The sequence below is a fragment of the Coenobita brevimanus genome, chromosome 48 (genome assembly GCF_032717465.1).
Source record: "Coenobita brevimanus isolate Jiangsu-jjx chromosome 48, ASM3271746v2, whole genome shotgun sequence".
NCBI classification, from domain to species: Eukaryota; Metazoa; Arthropoda; class Malacostraca; order Decapoda; family Coenobitidae; genus Coenobita; species Coenobita brevimanus.
Genome location: NC_137001.1, coordinates 24312766 through 24329874, shown reverse-complemented (window position 1 = coordinate 24329874; position 17109 = coordinate 24312766). Strand labels below are relative to the sequence as shown.

Below are 17109 nucleotides of genomic sequence, written 5' to 3'. Positions count from 1 at the left end.
CTATTTCTCACCATCATCCACTCACTTGATGTAGTGCTGCCCACTTCTTCCTTAGCCTTTATCATTCTTTTTCTGTGCCTGTCCTCCTCTCTTCCTGTTTCTCACGATCATCCACTCACTTGATGTAGTGCTGCCTACTTCTTCCTTAGCCTTTATCATTCTTTTTCTGTGCCTGCCCTCCTCTCTTCCTATTTCTCACCATCATCCACTCACTTGATGTAGTGCTGCCTACTTCTTCCTTAGCCTTTATCATTCTTTTTCTGTGCATGTCCTCCTCTCTTCCTATTTCTCACCATCATCCACTCACTTGATGTAGTGCTGCCTGCTTCTTCCTTAGCCTTTATCATTCTTTTTCTGTGCCTGTCCTCCTCTCTTCCTATTTCTCACCATCATCCACTCACTTGATGTAGTGCTGCCCACTTCTTCCTTAGCCTTTATCATTCTTTTTCTGTGCCTGTCCTCCTCTCTTCCTGTTTCTCACGATCATCCACTCACTTGATGTAGTGCTGCCTACTTCTTCCTTAGCCTTTATCATTCTTTTTCTGTGCCTGTCCTCCTCTCTTCCTGTTTCTCACGATCATCCACTCACTTGATGTAGTGCTGCCTACTTCTTCCTTAGCCTTTATCATTCTTTTTCTGTGCATGTCCTCCTCTCTTCCTATTTCTCACCATCATCCACTCACTTGATGTAGTGCTGCCTGCTTCTTCCTTAGCCTTTATCATTCTTTTTCTGTGCCTGCCCTCCTCTCTTCCTATTTCTCACCATCATCCACTCACTTGATGTAGTGCTGCCTACTTCATCCTTCACTTTTATCATTCTTTTTCTGTGCCTGTCCTCCTCTCTTCCTATTTCTCACCATCATCCACTCACTTGATGTAGTGCTGCCTACTTCTTCCTTAGCCTTTATCATTCTTTTTCTGTGCCTGTCCTCCTCTCTTCCTATTTCTCCCATCTTTCCTGTCACTTCTTATTACTTTTCTTTCCTTTACAGGTGGCTTTACATTGAGTGACAAGCCAAATGGTTTCCTGTAAGCCAAGAAACCATTTACAACGCTGGGTGGTAACCATATAACCAAACCATACGTGCTGCCTACATGTCAACAAGTGGGTTGGTGGAGGGTTAGTGCCCCTCCCCGTAAAACAACTAACTCAAAGACAGACATCCACCCCTTACGGGATTATGGCGTCAAGGCAATAGATAGATAGATAGATTTTTAAAAGTACTCTGTCTTTAAGGTTATAATTATTTTAGACTGCGAGACGTGATACCAAAATTAAAAGAAAGAAGGAACCAAGGGCTGAGTCCGAAATATTACTCCCTCCAAGAAAAGATGAAAAAAAGATGACAGAGATCGTTGCTAATATTCTTTTATACCTCCGACTCTGGGTATAGGTTTCATAGCCCGTTCCTGAGGTCCAGCTGTCCTCCTGTGTACTTTATAATTTGCACATGTCACCACTTGGGCACCAACACTCACTATCGATACAGGAGTGGTGTAGAAGGGACCAGGTTAAGAATATTGCGTTAAAACAGTGACTTAGTTGTGTGTGTGTGTGTGTGTGTGTGTGTGTGTGTGTGTGTGTGTGATATAGGGAGAGAGAGAGAGAGAGAGAGAGAGAGAGAATGTGTGTGTGTTTGTGTAGTAGCAGTAGTAGTAGTAATAGTAGTACTAGAAAGAAAGAGAGAATGTGTATTTGTGTGTGTATGTGTGTGTGTGTGTGTGTATTAGTAGTAGTAGTAGTTGTAGTAGTAGAGAGAGAGAGAAAGAAGAGAGAAAAAGAGAGAATGTGTGTGTGTGTGACATATAGGGAGAGAGAATGCATGTGTGAGTGTGTGTGTGTGTGTGTGTGTGTGTGTGTGTGACATATAGGGAGAGAGAGAGAGAATGTGTGTGTGTGTGTGTGTGTGTGTGTGTGTGTGTGTGTGTGACATATAGGGAGAGAGAGAGAATGCGTGTGTGTGTGTGACATATAGGGAGAGAGAGAGAATGTGTGTGTGTGTGTGTGTGTGTGACATATAGGGAGAGAGAGAGAGAATGTGTGTGTGTGTGTGTGTGTGTGTGACATATAGGGAGAGAGAGAGAGAATGTGTGTGTGTGTGTGTGTGTGTGTGTGTGTGACATATAGGGAGAGAGAGAGAGAATGTGTGTGTGTGTGTGACATATAGGGAGAGAGAGAGAGAATGTGTGTGTGTGTGTGTGTGTGTCATATAGGGAGAGAGAGAGAGAGAGAGAGAGAGAGAGAGAGAGAGCCTTGCCGTGTCCAAAAAAAAAAAAAAAAAAAGGCATGTAATACGAGTGAGTAATTTATAAGCAAAAGGTAAATGCAAACCATGAATGAAAGACATGAAAAACAGAGGCAGGTGTGTGTGAAGAGCATCTAGTCAGGTTTGAAGGGTCCAGGTGTGTAGTTGTGGTAGTGTGGTAGGTGTGTGGTGTGGTAGGTGTGTGGTGTGTAATTGTGGTGGTGTGGCAGGTGTGTGGTGTGTAATTGTGGTGGTGTGGTAGGTGTGTGGTGAGGAGGTGTGTGGTGTGCTAGGTGTGTGGTGTGGTAGGTGTGTGGTGTGGTGTGTGGTGAGGTAGGTGTGTGGTGAGGAGGTGTGCGGTGAGACAGGTGTGTGGTGTGGTAGGTGTGTGGTGAGGAGGTGTGTGGTGTGGTAGGTGTGTTGTGAGGTAGGTGTGTGGTGAGGAGGTGTGTGGTGTGGCAGGTGTGTGGTGTGGTGTGTGGTGAGGTAGGTGTGTGGTGAGGAGGTGTGTGGTGTGGTAGGCGTGTGGTGAGACAGGTGTGTGGTGTGGTGTGTGGTGTGGTAGGTGTAGTGAGGAGGTGTGTGGTGTGGGTGTGTGGTGAGGTAGGTGTGGTGAGGCAGGTGTCTGGTGTGGCAGGTGTGTGGTGAGGCAGGTGTGTGGTGTGGCAGGTGTGTGGTGTGGCAGGTGTGTCGTGTGGTGTGTGGTGTGGCAGGTGTGTGGTGAGGCAGGTGTGTGGTGTGGCAGGTGTGTCGTGTGGTGTGTGGTGTGGCAGGTGTGTGGTGAGGCAGGTGTGTGGTGAAGCCTGGGGGGAAGTGGTGAGGGAGGAAGTGCAGTGGTGGGAGAGAGGGAGGAGTGAGTAGGGTAGGGGGTGGGAGTGGTGCTGCACTGGGAGAGGTGGATAATGGTGTACTTAAGTGCGTGTGTGTGTGTGTGTGTGTGTGTGTGTGTGTGTGTGTGTGTGTGCCATATAGGGAGAGAGAGAGAGAAAATATGTATTTGTGTGTGTGTGTGTGTGTGTGTGTGTGTGTGTGTGTGTGTGTGTGTGCCATATAGGGAGAGAGAGAGAGAGAATATGTGTGTGTGTGTGTGTCATATAGGGAACCTCGGAAGGGTGTAAACATGTCTCCTTCTTAAATGTCCACCCTCAGATCGGATCGAACCCGGGTCAAGCGCACTGTTAGCGGCACATGCTTCCCACCCGACTGTTGAAGGCTGAGTGGAGTGACATGAGAAGGACAGTGCTTGCGTGTATCGAGCTCTTCTGCTGCTGTGCTCACAAGAAACGACCCTTTTTGATGCGAAACCCTCTACCAGAAGGAAGAAAGAAGAGGGAAGGCCGCAGTCTCTCCCTCTTCCCTCTCCATCCCAGTCACAAACACTCTTCTAGTCAGTTTCTCATTCTCCATCAAACACAGGCACGAAGGCTGTGATATTCGCTTTTGTCCATTTCGATCTTCGTTATATAGATGGACAGGTTTCTTTGCTGTAAGGAAATTCAAATATCGCAGTTCCAATCTTTACCCGTGACGAAGCTGACAGGTAAAATGTGATACACCTGTGGGAGCTTCTTTTTAGCGACATTCTTTGCGAAATACTTAGTTGCTCAGCTTGAAATGTTGAGTTAGCATGTCAGCTGATGCCTAGTTTGGCTGCTGGTCTGTGGAGATGGTATGTTCTTGTTAGTATGATATTTTCCGCAGGTTAAAACATTGCTACGCCGCCCGGGAATCGAACACGGGTCTCAAGAATGGGAATCTTGCATGATACCACTACACCAGCGGCGCCATACACTCGCTGAACAAGGGTGTAGTTAAGATGTACCCAGACTTTTCCTCGGCCCGCATTTCTCGCTCCCTAACACTTTTTCCCCAGCAACTTATATTGCTTATTACACCTTACAGTCCATCTCCGTATTGCATGGTAGGTGGGGGCGCCCATCGTCCTCCCACTTTGTGTACTGGTGCCCTGTGTTAAAGGTAGCTCTACACCGAGTGGCAAGCCAAATGATTTCCTGTAAACCAGGAAATCATTTACAACGCTGGGTGGTAACCGTATAACCAACCGACACGTGTTCCCTACGTGACAGCAAGTGGGTTGGCGGAGGGTTAGTGCCCCTCCCCGGAAAACAACTAACTAAAAATACGAACAAGAAGCCTCGGACCAGGACTGACCAAAAGATGACGACTAAGGACCGAACAAAGGACATGATACGGATGGCGACGTGGAATGTAAGGGGTGCAAATGATGAGGTGAAAGAGAGAGAGGTTGTCCAGGTGCTTGAGGGTGCGAAAGTGGATGTATGTGGACTAACTGAAACTAAATGGTGAGGTGAGAGTGTGAGAGATTGGGCGTATGGATGGGGTATATGTACAGGAATAGGTGAGAATGAGAGGGCAAAAGAAGGAGTGTGTATTGTTGTGAGTAACAGATGGAAGGAGAATATAAGAGAGTATGGATCTGTCAGGTTAAGGATTGTGTGGGTAAGATTGAAAGTTGGACTACAAATGTGGGCTATTGTGTGCATGTATACGCCAACGCAAGATCGTGCAAGCAGAGTGAGAGAAGAGGTCTGGACAAATGTGGAAGTGTGCATGGAAAAGTTTGAAAGGAATGAGAGAGTGTTTTTGATTGGTGATGTAAATGGAAATGTAGGGAATGTGAAGGTGGATGGAGTAGTTGGTGACGGGGGTGTGCCTGCAGAGGTGGATGAGAATGGCAGTGCGTTAGTGGACATTTGTGCTGGGAGGGGGTTGGTGATAGCCAATACCCTCTTCAGGCACAAAATGATCCACAGGTATACATGACGAGTGATTGAGAAGGGTGGATGGTGAACTGAATGAAGGAAGGCAATGATTGATTATATGTGTGTGGACGAAAGGATGCGAAGATGTGTAATGGATGCAAGAGCTTATAGAGGTTGGGGGAGTGGACTTTCTGACCACTACTTGGTGGTGGTCAAAATCGAGGTCCAAGTAATATGGAGAGATAGAAGGGAAGGACGGGAGGAAGGAGTAGATGTAAGGAGAGTGGAAAGGTTACAAGAGGATGAGAAAAAGGCAGAATATAAGAGAGAAGTGGAGGAACGATTGGGTAAATATGAATTGGAGCAGATGGGGGACGTGGAAGGTGTGTGGAAGATATTCACGGAGGAAATATGTGCAGCATGTGAGGTGGTGTGTGGGGTGAAGAGAAGACGAAAGGGGGTGCAAGTTACAGCATGGTGGAATGAAGAGGTGAAACAGGATGTGGCACAAAAGAAAAAAGCATACTATGAATGGATGAGAAATAGGGGCATGGAAGAAGTTGAGAGATGGAAGAGAGAGTTACATGTAGAAAGGAAGAGAGAGGTGAAATGATTAGTAAGAGAGAGTAAGAAGAGAGTGGATGAGGAATTTGGAAGGAATTTGAATGTAAAATGGAGGGAATGTAAGAAAATGTTCTTGAAAGAGGTAAAGAGAGTCAGACAGGGTGGCTGTGAAGTTAGTAGGGGAGTGAAAGATAAAAATGGTAGATTACTAGTTGAGAAGGGAGAAAAAGTGAGCAGATGGAGAGAACACTTTAAGGAATTGGTGAACATAGAGAATGAAAGTAATGCGAGTATAAGTGGCTGGGGAACGACTGGGAGAAGGAGGGAGGTAAGACAGGAAGAAATCAGTAGGATGGAAGTTGTGGCAGCAATGAAGAAAGGCAAAATGGGGAAAGCCCCAGGAATTGATGGAGTGTGTGGTGAAATGCTGAAGCATGGGGGAGAGATAGTAGTAGAATGGATGTGGAAGATGTGCAGATTGGCCTGGGAGGAAGGTAGAGTCCCTGAGGATTGGAAGTCAGGTATAATTATTCCCTTGTACAAAGGAAAAGGGGAAAAAGAAGTGTGTGGTAATCATAGGGACATTTGTCTTCTTAGTGTAATAGGAAAAGTATACGGTAGGATACTTACTGACAGAGTAAGGGAAGTAACAGAGGAATTAGTTGGAGAAGAACAGGGAAGCTTTAGGAAGGGAAGAGGTTGTGTAGATCAGATATTCATTCTTAGATCTTTAGTGGAAAACTGTCTAGAGAAGGGAAAGAAGTTGTATGCGGCCTTCATGGATTTGGAGAAAGCATATGACAGGGTGGATAGACAAGGATTGTGGAAAATATTAAGAATATATGGAGTAGATGGGAAGTTGTTGAATGCTGTGAAGAGTATGTATGAGGGTGCTAAGGCTGCAGTGCGTGTGGATGGTGAACTGAATGAGAATTTCTATCTGAAGGTTGGGTTGAAACAGGGATGTGTCATGTCTCCATGGTTGTTCAGTCTGTACATGGATGGGGTTATAAAAGAGATACAAGGTAGGGCAGTGGATGTTGGAGTGGCCCTAATGAGAGAGGGCAGTGTTTGGAAACTCCCTGTACTGTTGTTTGCAGATGATACTGTGTTGTTAAGTGAAGACGAAGGGGAACTGCAAGGCTTGGTGGATGAGTTCGGGAGAGTGTGTAAGAAACGGAATCTAAAGGTGAATGTAGGGAAGAGTAAAGTTATGGTCTTTGAGAGGGGTGAAGTCAGTGAATGTACAGCGAGGTTGGATGAGGAGGAAATGGAAAATGTGAGTGTGTTTAAGTACTTGGGTAGTGTGATGAGTAAGGATGGAGGTTTGGAGGGTGAAGTGCTTGAAAGGGTACAGCAGGGAAGAAAGGTTGCTGGTTCTTTGAAAGCAGTGATAAGAAACAGGGAAGTGAGCATGGAAACGAAAAAGTTATTACATGACAGTATTGTGATACGAACTCTGACGTATGGAAATGAAGCTTGGACGTTGTTGGAGGGACACAAGTCAAGAGTGAGAGCAGTGGAAATGAGTTATTTGAGAGGAGCCTTTGGAGTCACATGGAGACAGACTGACAAATGAGGATGTGAAGGAGCGTTGTGGTGTGGATGTGGATGTGATAGCAAGCGTTATGAGGAACACACTGAGGTGGTCTGGCCATGTAGAGAGGATGGAGAGTGAGAGACTGACGAGGAGAGTGTATGTGAGTGAGGTGGAGGGGGAGAGAGGGAGGGGAAGGTCAAGGATGAGATGGAGGGATGGAGTGGAGAGATATATGAGAGACGGGGGTGTGAATTGGGAGCAGGGCAGCGCAATGGCGGGGGACAGGGTGACGTGGAGGCGATTTGTTTGTGGCCACCCCGTATAAGGGATTAAGGCGTCTGGCAATAGATAGATAGATAGATAGATTCCAATATCGCCATACCAGATAACATGCAAAAGAGTATTAACCTTCCCTATCCTAATATAAATCGCTGAGGAAGAGGTAGTGCAAGAGGACAACTTCAGCCTGCAGTCCACTGGGTTCACATTTCAGATGAACCTGGGGCTGTAACGACTACGACGTGTGTGTGTGTGTGTGTGTGTGTGTGTGTGTGTGTGTGTGTGAGAGAGAGAGAGAGAGAGAGAGAGAGATTTGATCGATAGTTTGCTACGGCCTTAACTGGCATCTCCATCTCTTATGCCGACTTGAAACAATAGATTACAATATAATGCCAGTCACGAAGAAGTGTTATGGAAGAGGTATGCAGCCATAGCGTACGAAGACTGCAGTTGCCCGTCTCCTGCAATTACCATCCTCCTGTCGGGGGATAAGGAGAGCTGAGGGACATTTACATAGCCATTCAGCGCACCTGCCAGTTGTAAAAGTGCCACCACCTGAAGGAGTTCCTCTGAAGGTGGGTTGAAGGGATCAGCATCGACATGGAAGAGTAGCAGTTCATTTAGTCACTATCCTGTGGAGGAAATGTATATATTTGAGACTTTGCTGCATTAGGAGTATAAATTATGACAACGATACATGATTCCGGTAAATAAACTTATGATAAGGCTTATTTGATTTATAGTGAGGATTTTTTGATATATGAAAATAAAACAACAATGAATGGAACCAGGAGGCAAGTTGTTGATGTAAACAGCTGACAGACATGGCTGACGTGGATAACACTAAGTTAGAGGTAAGTTTGATGGTTTTCGGTTTTTACAAGCTAGACACACATTGAACTTGTATTACGAGACCTTTGTGTGACGCCTAGAGGTATAACATTATTAATAATTTACCGAAATGATTGCTTAGACTCGCCAGGGACGTGAATGGCAGCTGTCAAAAGGAAGGCGGTGTACAGTGCTCCCTGTAGTATTAATTCAGGATACCAAAATTATGTACCATATATAGAAAACAGTTAACATAAGTTGTCAGTATTCCGTGCTGGTATGTCTTTGTTCTATTATTGCCATTGTAACTTGCCTACGAGTGAATTTTGAGTGAATTTTGTGTGAATTTTGAGTACGTGGTTGCCTCACTTCATATAAATTGATACAGTATAGAGTGAAGTTTGAATTATGGATTGAAAAGTGAAAATATATGAAAGCCCCCATGTGTATAATATATAACCATTATTTTTTCTCATTCAACTGTAGCCAATTTTTGTAGTGGAGAATTTTGCAGATATTAAATAACCGATCAATTTTACACACACGTACACCAAGCATGGCAAATGGTAGCCCTCTTGTTTTTAGCCTTCCGGTAGATTTCGCCCTTGATCAGTCCATCATCAGTCGTTTTGTTCATACTAATAGAGAATTAAAAGTACAAAGACCAATGAAGCAAGCCCTTCCAAAGATTATTTACTAACACCACACATTCGGCAGATCCCAGACTTCGTGGATCCCGGTGGGTATGGGGATGTGTCGGGGCAGATGGCAGTACCCGGCACCGTGGGAAAGACAGAAGCCGAGGAATACAACACCCTCGATGAACCCGTCAGAGAGACTATTGTAAGTGAGAAAGATTTATTGCAGTGTGTGATGAAGGTAAATTTTTTCAAGTTGCCAATACACCCCCCAGGTTGTGCAGTATATTTTTCTGGACCTAACCCGACCTAACCTAACCTAACCTAACCCGACCTAACCTAACCTAACCTAACCCAACCTAACTAACCCAACCTAACCTAACCTAACCTAACCCAACCCAACCTAATCTAACCTAACCTAACCAAACCTGCTGCAGCGAAATGATTACCGTAGAGTTAGGTATCATACTATGCATTGATGGTGGTAATATCCCTGAACCGCATATCGGGAACTTGTAAAATAATACCAATTATTTCTCATTCTTTACCCTACTGTCATTAAGCTTACAAAAGACGTGTGTTTCAGATGAGAGACTTGAGAGCAGTGAGCACCAAATTCTTCCACGTACTGTATCCAAAGGAGAAAAAGGCATTGCTCAAAGAATGTGAGTGTTCAGTGCAGCTTATATTTTTATTTAAAGACCATGATCCCCCGTTGATTAATGATATATCAGTAGTTCAGTTCCCTGGTCAGTGTTGAGAATGATGGATCTGTGTCAAGTACTGGAAAAGCAAAGTTATGTTAGGAACTGTCTCCCTCTGTCTGTATTTCCCACTGCCTATAACCTCCAGTCTTTCAGATGCAGTGTGTCCAGGCATCTCAAACTGAACAGATCTTGAATTGGGCTCTTGGTTATCTTGTTTTTGTTTTTACTTGGAGGGAACAATCATGTGAGCTCCAACCTTTGTTTCCTTCTTCCTTGCATAAAAAGAAAAAAAGAAAAAAATAAGGTTAGGTTGTTGACTTCTGGTGGCTCTCGGTGAAAAGACCGACCCCTTCCTACCATTTTTTTTTTTTTTCAATTGGTAATTCTTTTTTTTTTTCTGCCAGGAAGACATTGATATTCTTTTAATTTGCTCTATGTACTGTACGTCAATGCCAAAAAGACAAAATGAACATACAAGAGGAAAATATAGTGGTTCCCAGTGAAAAGACCAGCTCGTAGCCCCTCCACATGTGCAGTCTTCACCTGTTTGAAATCCCTATGTGTGGGAGAAAAAAGCAGTATCAGTGATGTCATATGCGCAACTTGCTATTCGTACACCATCCCTGCTTGGTAAATAGATCACTGACATGGGACTGCTGTGTATATGTGTTTTACCTCCTGGTTTCTTCAGAATATGACTGCAGTTGAGACAAGTGTAAGTACATAGCAGTCCCATGTTGTCAGCAAACAGTATATCATTACCATCCATGATAGTTAATACTCCCTGCATTTTTTTTTCTTTCTTTTTTATTTCTTCATCTTAATCATAATGCAGTTCATTTTTCAGGTGGGAATGAGGGCTGGGTTACTGATGAAGATGATGTATTGTGCACTGTATATTTTTTTTTCTTTCAGGGGACTTGTGGGGACCACTCATCCTCTGCACCTTTCTTGCTATGTAAGTTCTTTTTCTCTTATTGTATTGACACTTTTTCATGGCATTGACAAGGAACTGTGTACCCTGGGTGGACCAAAGCAGCCATGATATCCACTCAGTAGTCAAACTTTATTTCCCTGCACCTTACCATGAGGGAGGACTGTGGTCCTACCCTACAAAGTCAGGTGCCGCCTACCACAGGGAGGTGCTGGTTCCCTACATGGTGTATGGTATGCACTGTACTGTACTTGTAGGACAGACCCACAGAAGCATTTGTTTACCTTTGTCCAGTAGAGCTTCTCTGCCAGACAGGCTGAGGTTAAGCAGTAACAACATTTTTCTTGAAGGCTAACACTTTATGATAATAAAACCAGCCAAATTTGTTTCTTTATCAATCAAACATGCTGTGAAAAACAGCATATAGAATATGTTTTGATAGCAGTAAAGAAACTCTGAGTACTTCTTAGCGATTGTTCATGAAAATTAGGGTTATGATGGTGATGAGCACCTGCAGTTGGATGTGATAGGTGTTACAGTACTGTGATGATAAATAAGAATTTTAAAATCTTATGGCTCTGAATCTCATCCAGATTACTGTAATAGTCCCCCCCACCCCCCCACCCCAGGATGGTTCAGGGGTCTGAGGAAGTAAACAAACATGACGGTGGACCAGAGTTTGCTCAGGTGTTTGTCATCGTGTGGCTGGGTGCAGCAGTCGTCACCATGAACACTAAGCTGCTGGGAGGCACTATGTGAGTACAGGAATGCATAGTTATAAGTCACCCATGACTTTCATTTTTACAGTTAAATTCAGAGTAAATGGCAGAAGAATTACCTATAAGTTTTGCATTATTATCTTTGAAATTGGTTTGTTGGCATGTTGGATTAGTGGGTAGCAGTTCCAGGTTTATCAGCCACACAATACCCTACAGGAGATAATAGCCGGTCATATTTGCCTTAGATGACTGTATGAAATGGCATAGTCCTGGGCCACTGAGCTGAAGATGGGGCTGTAAATGATTGAAAAATTAATATGTAGATACAGGAAGTGGTCAGTTTGCCCAAATTGGTAAATATTTAGCTGAAGCCACAACTGGTACTCAAAAATGAAGTATTTTCTGTTTTTATTTTCTGTTTTTATCTTGCCATTTGTTTACACTTTTTTTGTGATACTCATGTGGCATATTATCTTCCTCCCCCTAGGGTCATTAATGCTACTTGGAGGGTCATTAATACCCCAGAGGTCATTTGCAACAGAGGTGTCAGAGAAGAAGTGTTAGCAAATGATTAGGTATAAGTAACTGACAGCACTTCAGGGTACTTGAATTTTAATTGTGGCTTCTGATAAATATTGTTACCCAAATTAACAGCACGATACAGTACCACTTTCATGGAAAATGTGATATTTTGAACTACATCCCTGACTTAGAATGTGAACCACTGTACTTGTAATGTATAAGGGACTTCATTTCATTAAAGTGCTTGGTGGTAGGTGGTGGTGACCATCATCCACTCACTTGATGTAGTGCTGCCTACTTCTTCCTTAGCCTTTATCATTCTTTTTCTGTGCCTGCCCTCCTCTCTTCCTATTTCTCACCATCATCCACTCACTTGATGTAGTGCTGCCTACTTCTTCCTTAGCCTTTATCATTCTTTTTCTGTGCCTGCCCTCCTCTCTTCCTATTTCTCCCGTCTTTCTTGTCACTTCTTATTGCTCTTCTTTCCTTTACAGGTGGCTTTACATTGAGTGACAAGCCAAATGGTTTCCTGTAAGCCAAGAAACCATTTACAACACTGGGTGGTAACCATATAACCAACCCATACGTGCTCCCTACGTGTCAGCAAGTGGGTTGGTGGAGGGTTAGTGTCCCTCCCCATAAAACCAATAACTCAAAGTCAAATGGCCACCCCTTAAGGGATTATGGTGTCTGGCAATAGATAGATAGATATATTGGATAACATCTGAATACACATCTAACTGTGGCCATTGTTTCAGCTCCTTCTTCCAGTCCGTGTGTGTGTTGGGGTACTGCCTGTTGCCGTCATGTGTGTCCCTCATCTTCTGCCGGCTCATCCTCCTAGCACAGCCCAACAGGATTCTCTTCATCATCAGATTCCTCGTCACGTGTGTTGGTTTTGTCTGGGCCACCTTTTGTGAGTTATGACACTGTTTTTTTATTTGAGAGAAAGGTTGTGACATTTGTATTATTCTCTTCCTTATCAGATTCTTTGTCAGATGTATTGGTTTTGTCTGGGTCACCTTTTGTTTGGCCACATGGAGAGGTTTGAGGGCAAGAGACTGATGAGGAGAGTGTATGTGAGTGAGGTGGAGGGGGATAGAGGGAAGGGGAGGCCAAGGATGAGATGGAGGGATGGAATGGAGAGGTATATGAGATAGTGGGGTGTGAGCTGGGAGCAGGGCAGTGAAATGGCAGGGGACGGGACGACATGGAGGCGATTTGTTTGTGGCCACGTATTACGGGATTAAGGCTTCTGGCAATGGATAGAAAGGTAACAATTGTGTTATCTGAATGTCATTAAAACAGACATTGATTTTCCACAAGGCGTACTGACACAACATAAAAGCATGCACACTAATACCATTATACCAGTAGTGAATGAGACTTCCACAGCATATATTTAAGATGGATTGTGGATATTAGCCCAGAAATGATGACATGCGAAGGTGGAGGAAGACTGCTGGTCCTCAAATCTGTGGTGAGTCAGACACAATAAGATGCTCATATTGAGAGAATATGTGTAGAAAGGATGGTGAAAAGTGTGTATGTGAAAGTTTGAAGGTAGGAGGAGGCATGGCAGGCCTAGAAGAGGGTGGATGAGTGCAGTAAGGAGTGTGTGAGTATGTGAAAATGATGAAGGTGAGGAACTGAATCGAAGTACAGGATGTGAGTGAATATATACAGTAACTGAGAAGCATATGACAGGTTTAACATCCTTCTTGTCTTCCTATAACTTTTAACTCTGAAATGACTGGCCAGTAGGTATATGTATAATGCATCCGTTAAAAAAGAAAAAAGAAGGTGGTTTGTGTGTAAGTACAGCTAGTATTGGGTTTGAATGGTGTGTGAATGAATGTGTGGCCAAGTTTCAGTGGGCATGCTGTTGGTAGTTCTCCCACGTCTGTGCGTCCTCTTTCATTGTTTATGGATCCCCCCCTTATCCAGTCCTTTGGTGGGAAAAAAGGGCAAGATGATGTTAATAACAGTAGGGATGATTATGATATTTTAAAATGAATATTGATGGTTGAGGTGAAAACTCCCTTCCTCTTTCCAGTAGTAATAATGATGATGATGGTAACGGTACTGCAGATAATAGTGATAAATACGTACACGTTTTGCTCTAACTTCTCCCTGATTTTCGTCCTTTTAATGCCTGTGTTTCATATACAGTAGCTAAGTGGCAGAAGACAATACAACACCATTACATTCTTTACATGGAGCTTCTTCATGACAAGCACCACATTCTAGGTCAGCCTATCATTACAACCCAGCATTCAAGATGGCAGTTTTAGCCAAGTTAAAGTTAGAGGAGTATAACAGGTAATGTGATTCTAAACTCTCCTTATTTCAGCTGCGATGGTTTTCCTCGGAGACAGTCAACCCAGCACAAGGAAGGCTCTGGCAGTGTACCCGATATTCCTCTTCTACTTCGTCATATCCTGGCTCATCATATCACATAATAACGTCTGATAATATTCATCCACGCCACTTCATTCACACTTAAAATGTCTAGATATTGTAGTTTGGGGGGTTGTGGAGTTGTGGGGTTATTTTCTGCGTTCAGTCTATCTACCTGTAGCCAGACGCCTTAATCCCTTTAGAAGTGGCCACAAACAAATCACCTCCATGTTGCCCTGTCCCCAGCCATGGAGGCGATTTGTTTGTGGCTACCCCATGTGAGGTGAAGGTTTCTGGCTATTGATAGATACTGTAGATAGAAAGCTTGTTATCTGCTTCCACCCAAAATATATATTGATTTTTGTTATGTAGACTATGAACAAGAGTGATGTTTTTTTGCTAGTTCTGCAATTGCCAGCTCGTTATCTAACATAATATCTGATAATGTTCCCCTGTGAGGCTCCATTCTCATGTACATTGTTGCACATCATGGTGGGGATTGTTGTTCAGTTGTGGGGTAATTTTGAACATTATCCCCAAGATATACAAAAGGTTTGTTGATGGAGAAGGGTGCCTTCATTTAGTGGCATTGATATACCTTGGTGATGGGGCTGCCTCATTATACAAACATCCCCCAGTTCCCTCCCTGTACCCTAAGTGGAGGTTGGTGAACTGTGGGAGGAGGGCACCTTTAGCCTGCATTACACTGAGTTCACATTCTGATAAGCCTTGCAACTACTACTTCTGCAACCACAGGTTTCATTCCATTATGCATAATTAACAGAAGCCATGGTGACTCAGCGATACAGCACAGTATTGTACTTTGATTTTTGTTTTGCAGTGCCCAGGGTTTGACTTTGACATTAGGCCGTGGCAGGCATTTAAAGTGGGTGCTGATAGTATGTCCTTCCATATGCAGGATGTCCAAGGAGGAAAGGACATAATGTAGGAAAATGGTAGATGAGGAAATTTAAGTAAAAAATACTATTATCAGCATTGGTCAGAGTTTCACCTGTTACAGAGCCACAATTAATGATGACCTTATTGGCTGCTTATGAGGGATATCATTTTTGCTCATACATACATCAGCAACTTTCCCTCCATAATGTTGCAGAGAACCCACGTTTATATATACAACACATATACAGATAGAAGATGTATCGATATTTAGGTTTCATCATTCATTAATCACCTAATTCAGTGTTGCCCCATGAGGAGCGTAGGAGCCTGGGGGGCTAGGCAAGTTGGTCCTGACATTTGAGATGAGAGTGACCAGCCTCACTACATAGAATTTCCTCGTCCATAATTTCCTTAAATTATGCCCTTTCATCCATGGACACCTTGTATATACTAGCACAGCTTGGCACCCTGTTTGTTCTTAAGGGTAACACAAACAACAGCTATTATAGCACTTTCTGCTGTCACTTACACTTCTCTCACCACAGTCATTGATTCATGATTTGTTCATGGCCAACCTGGGGAAGGGCACTAACAAGCTGTTGCTCTTCCTTAGTGAAGGTCTGGTTTTGAAGTTAGTAAAAAGAACAAGAAAGTTTGTAATCATCATCATAATCATCATCATCATCATTATCATTTGTGATAGCTCCTGGAACCTCTTACAGGGGTTGACCATGACAGAATTACATACTGGCTACTTCATCCATACAGTACATAACTCACGTCAGACAAACGCTCCTCTGTCTTCTTTCTCTCTCTCACCAGTACTGCGTGTTCCACCTGTCTTCATTATGACATAAAGTGAGCCCCTCCCAACATTACCATCAGTTTCACTGTCAAATATTTAACAGTACAGTACTGTAATTATTTTTCTTTAGGAAAAGAGGAGGCATGGAAAAACTCTAGTCTCCTTTTCATATCTTTTGTGCAAAAACAAATTGCAGTTAAAAGGAGGAAATGATTTTTGTTCCTGAGTCTGGGTCCAGGCATCTAATGTGTTGTATCAGGAACCATACTGAAGTCCTCCACCATAAACTCTACAATATGGTGATGCTTTAGTTGCTTTATTTGTGCTATTTCTGGATTATTTTACCCAACCCAGGAAAGACTCTAGTATTATAGGGGTTATTGAAGGCCGTATCTGACCTCTCCAGTTTCAAGAGTCTTCCATGAGCAGAATTAAATCATCAGGAGGCAGCGTGAACAGGATACACAAGACGTCATCAGAGTGAAGATGTTAACAAGCTGAAGATTTTTGTCCTTTTGCTGGTTGTCACATCACATACTGAGAATCAGACAGTACTACAATGCTGCATCCTTTCCATATCATGTTTGTGTGATGAGCATCATATTCTTGTATTTATCTCGTGTTACGGTGTGGTATTCAAGAGGAAGCGATGGCAGTTTTAGGCCAAGTTGACTCAGATCTGGGCAACGTTCTTGGTAGCATATTTTTGCCACTGCAATATGATTTTATTCAACTAATGAAAGGCCTTTGATAGTAAAGTTTTTTTTTTAATCCTGTATATAACCCCATCAATTTGAAAAGCCCATCCCAAGCTGAATAAAATTGTCAGAAGGCATGAATAAAATGCAAAAGGCATCCCCAGACTTGGTGGGTTGTACTGGAGAGAGTGTAATAAATATTTGTTATTACCTCATAATCCTTTAATACTGTCCCCCACCATTCAGTGTGTCCAGTGCTCTGTGAGTACACGTGACATGACATCATATTCTAAGTGGTGTCGGGGTTTCTGTCGCACCTCTCCTCTAGCAATTTATCCTGCACATTACATCTCGGTGTCCTCTTGTATGTTAATGATGGAAACTGTCAATTTATATAGTAGTAATAGTATCAGATAGAGCCAGGATTTCGGGGGCTTGAATGGTGAGCGAATGAAAGCGAGGCCCACTGGATTGGGCAAATTTGGGCTGTCTGGACATTGCTACTCCTCATGCTGCCCTGAGGTGGGAAAGGAGGTCCAGATAATGATGATGATTATGTTGTAATAGTAGTAGTAACCCCAG

At 43.4% G+C, this 17109-nt stretch overlaps 1 protein-coding gene and 1 non-coding gene across 2 annotated transcripts; one reads left to right on the top strand and one right to left on the bottom strand.

The window, feature by feature from the left end:
• Window positions 1–3960: 3960 nt before the first annotated feature.
• TRNAG-CCC (transfer RNA glycine (anticodon CCC)) lies at window positions 3961–4031 on the bottom strand. The gene has a single exon. It is a non-coding gene; the product is annotated as a tRNA-Gly (tRNA).
• A 4161-nt stretch (window positions 4032–8192) lies between these two features.
• LOC145399229 (protein YIPF6) lies at window positions 8193–16849 on the top strand. Its single transcript, XM_080271918.1, has 7 exons — window positions 8193–8227; window positions 8922–9047; window positions 9429–9507; window positions 10465–10507; window positions 11113–11238; window positions 12483–12640; window positions 14078–16849. The coding sequence occupies exons 1-7, from the start codon at window positions 8198–8200 to the stop codon at window positions 14194–14196; spliced, it is 681 nt and encodes a 226-aa protein (XP_080128044.1). The 5' UTR covers window positions 8193–8197; the 3' UTR covers window positions 14197–16849.
• Window positions 16850–17109: the final 260 nt, after the last annotated feature.

Bases quoted from the DNA above. Each gene is read 5' to 3' on its own strand.
- LOC145399229 (XM_080271918.1), top strand. From the start codon at position 8,198: ATGGCTGACGTGGATAACACTAAGTTAGAG. The intron at 9,048-9,428 runs GTAAGTGAGAAA...CGTGTGTTTCAG, and splicing joins AACCCGTCAGAGAGACTATT to ATGAGAGACTTGAGAGCAGT. The intron at 10,508-11,112 runs GTAAGTTCTTTT...CCCCCACCCCAG, and splicing joins CTCTGCACCTTTCTTGCTAT to GATGGTTCAGGGGTCTGAGG.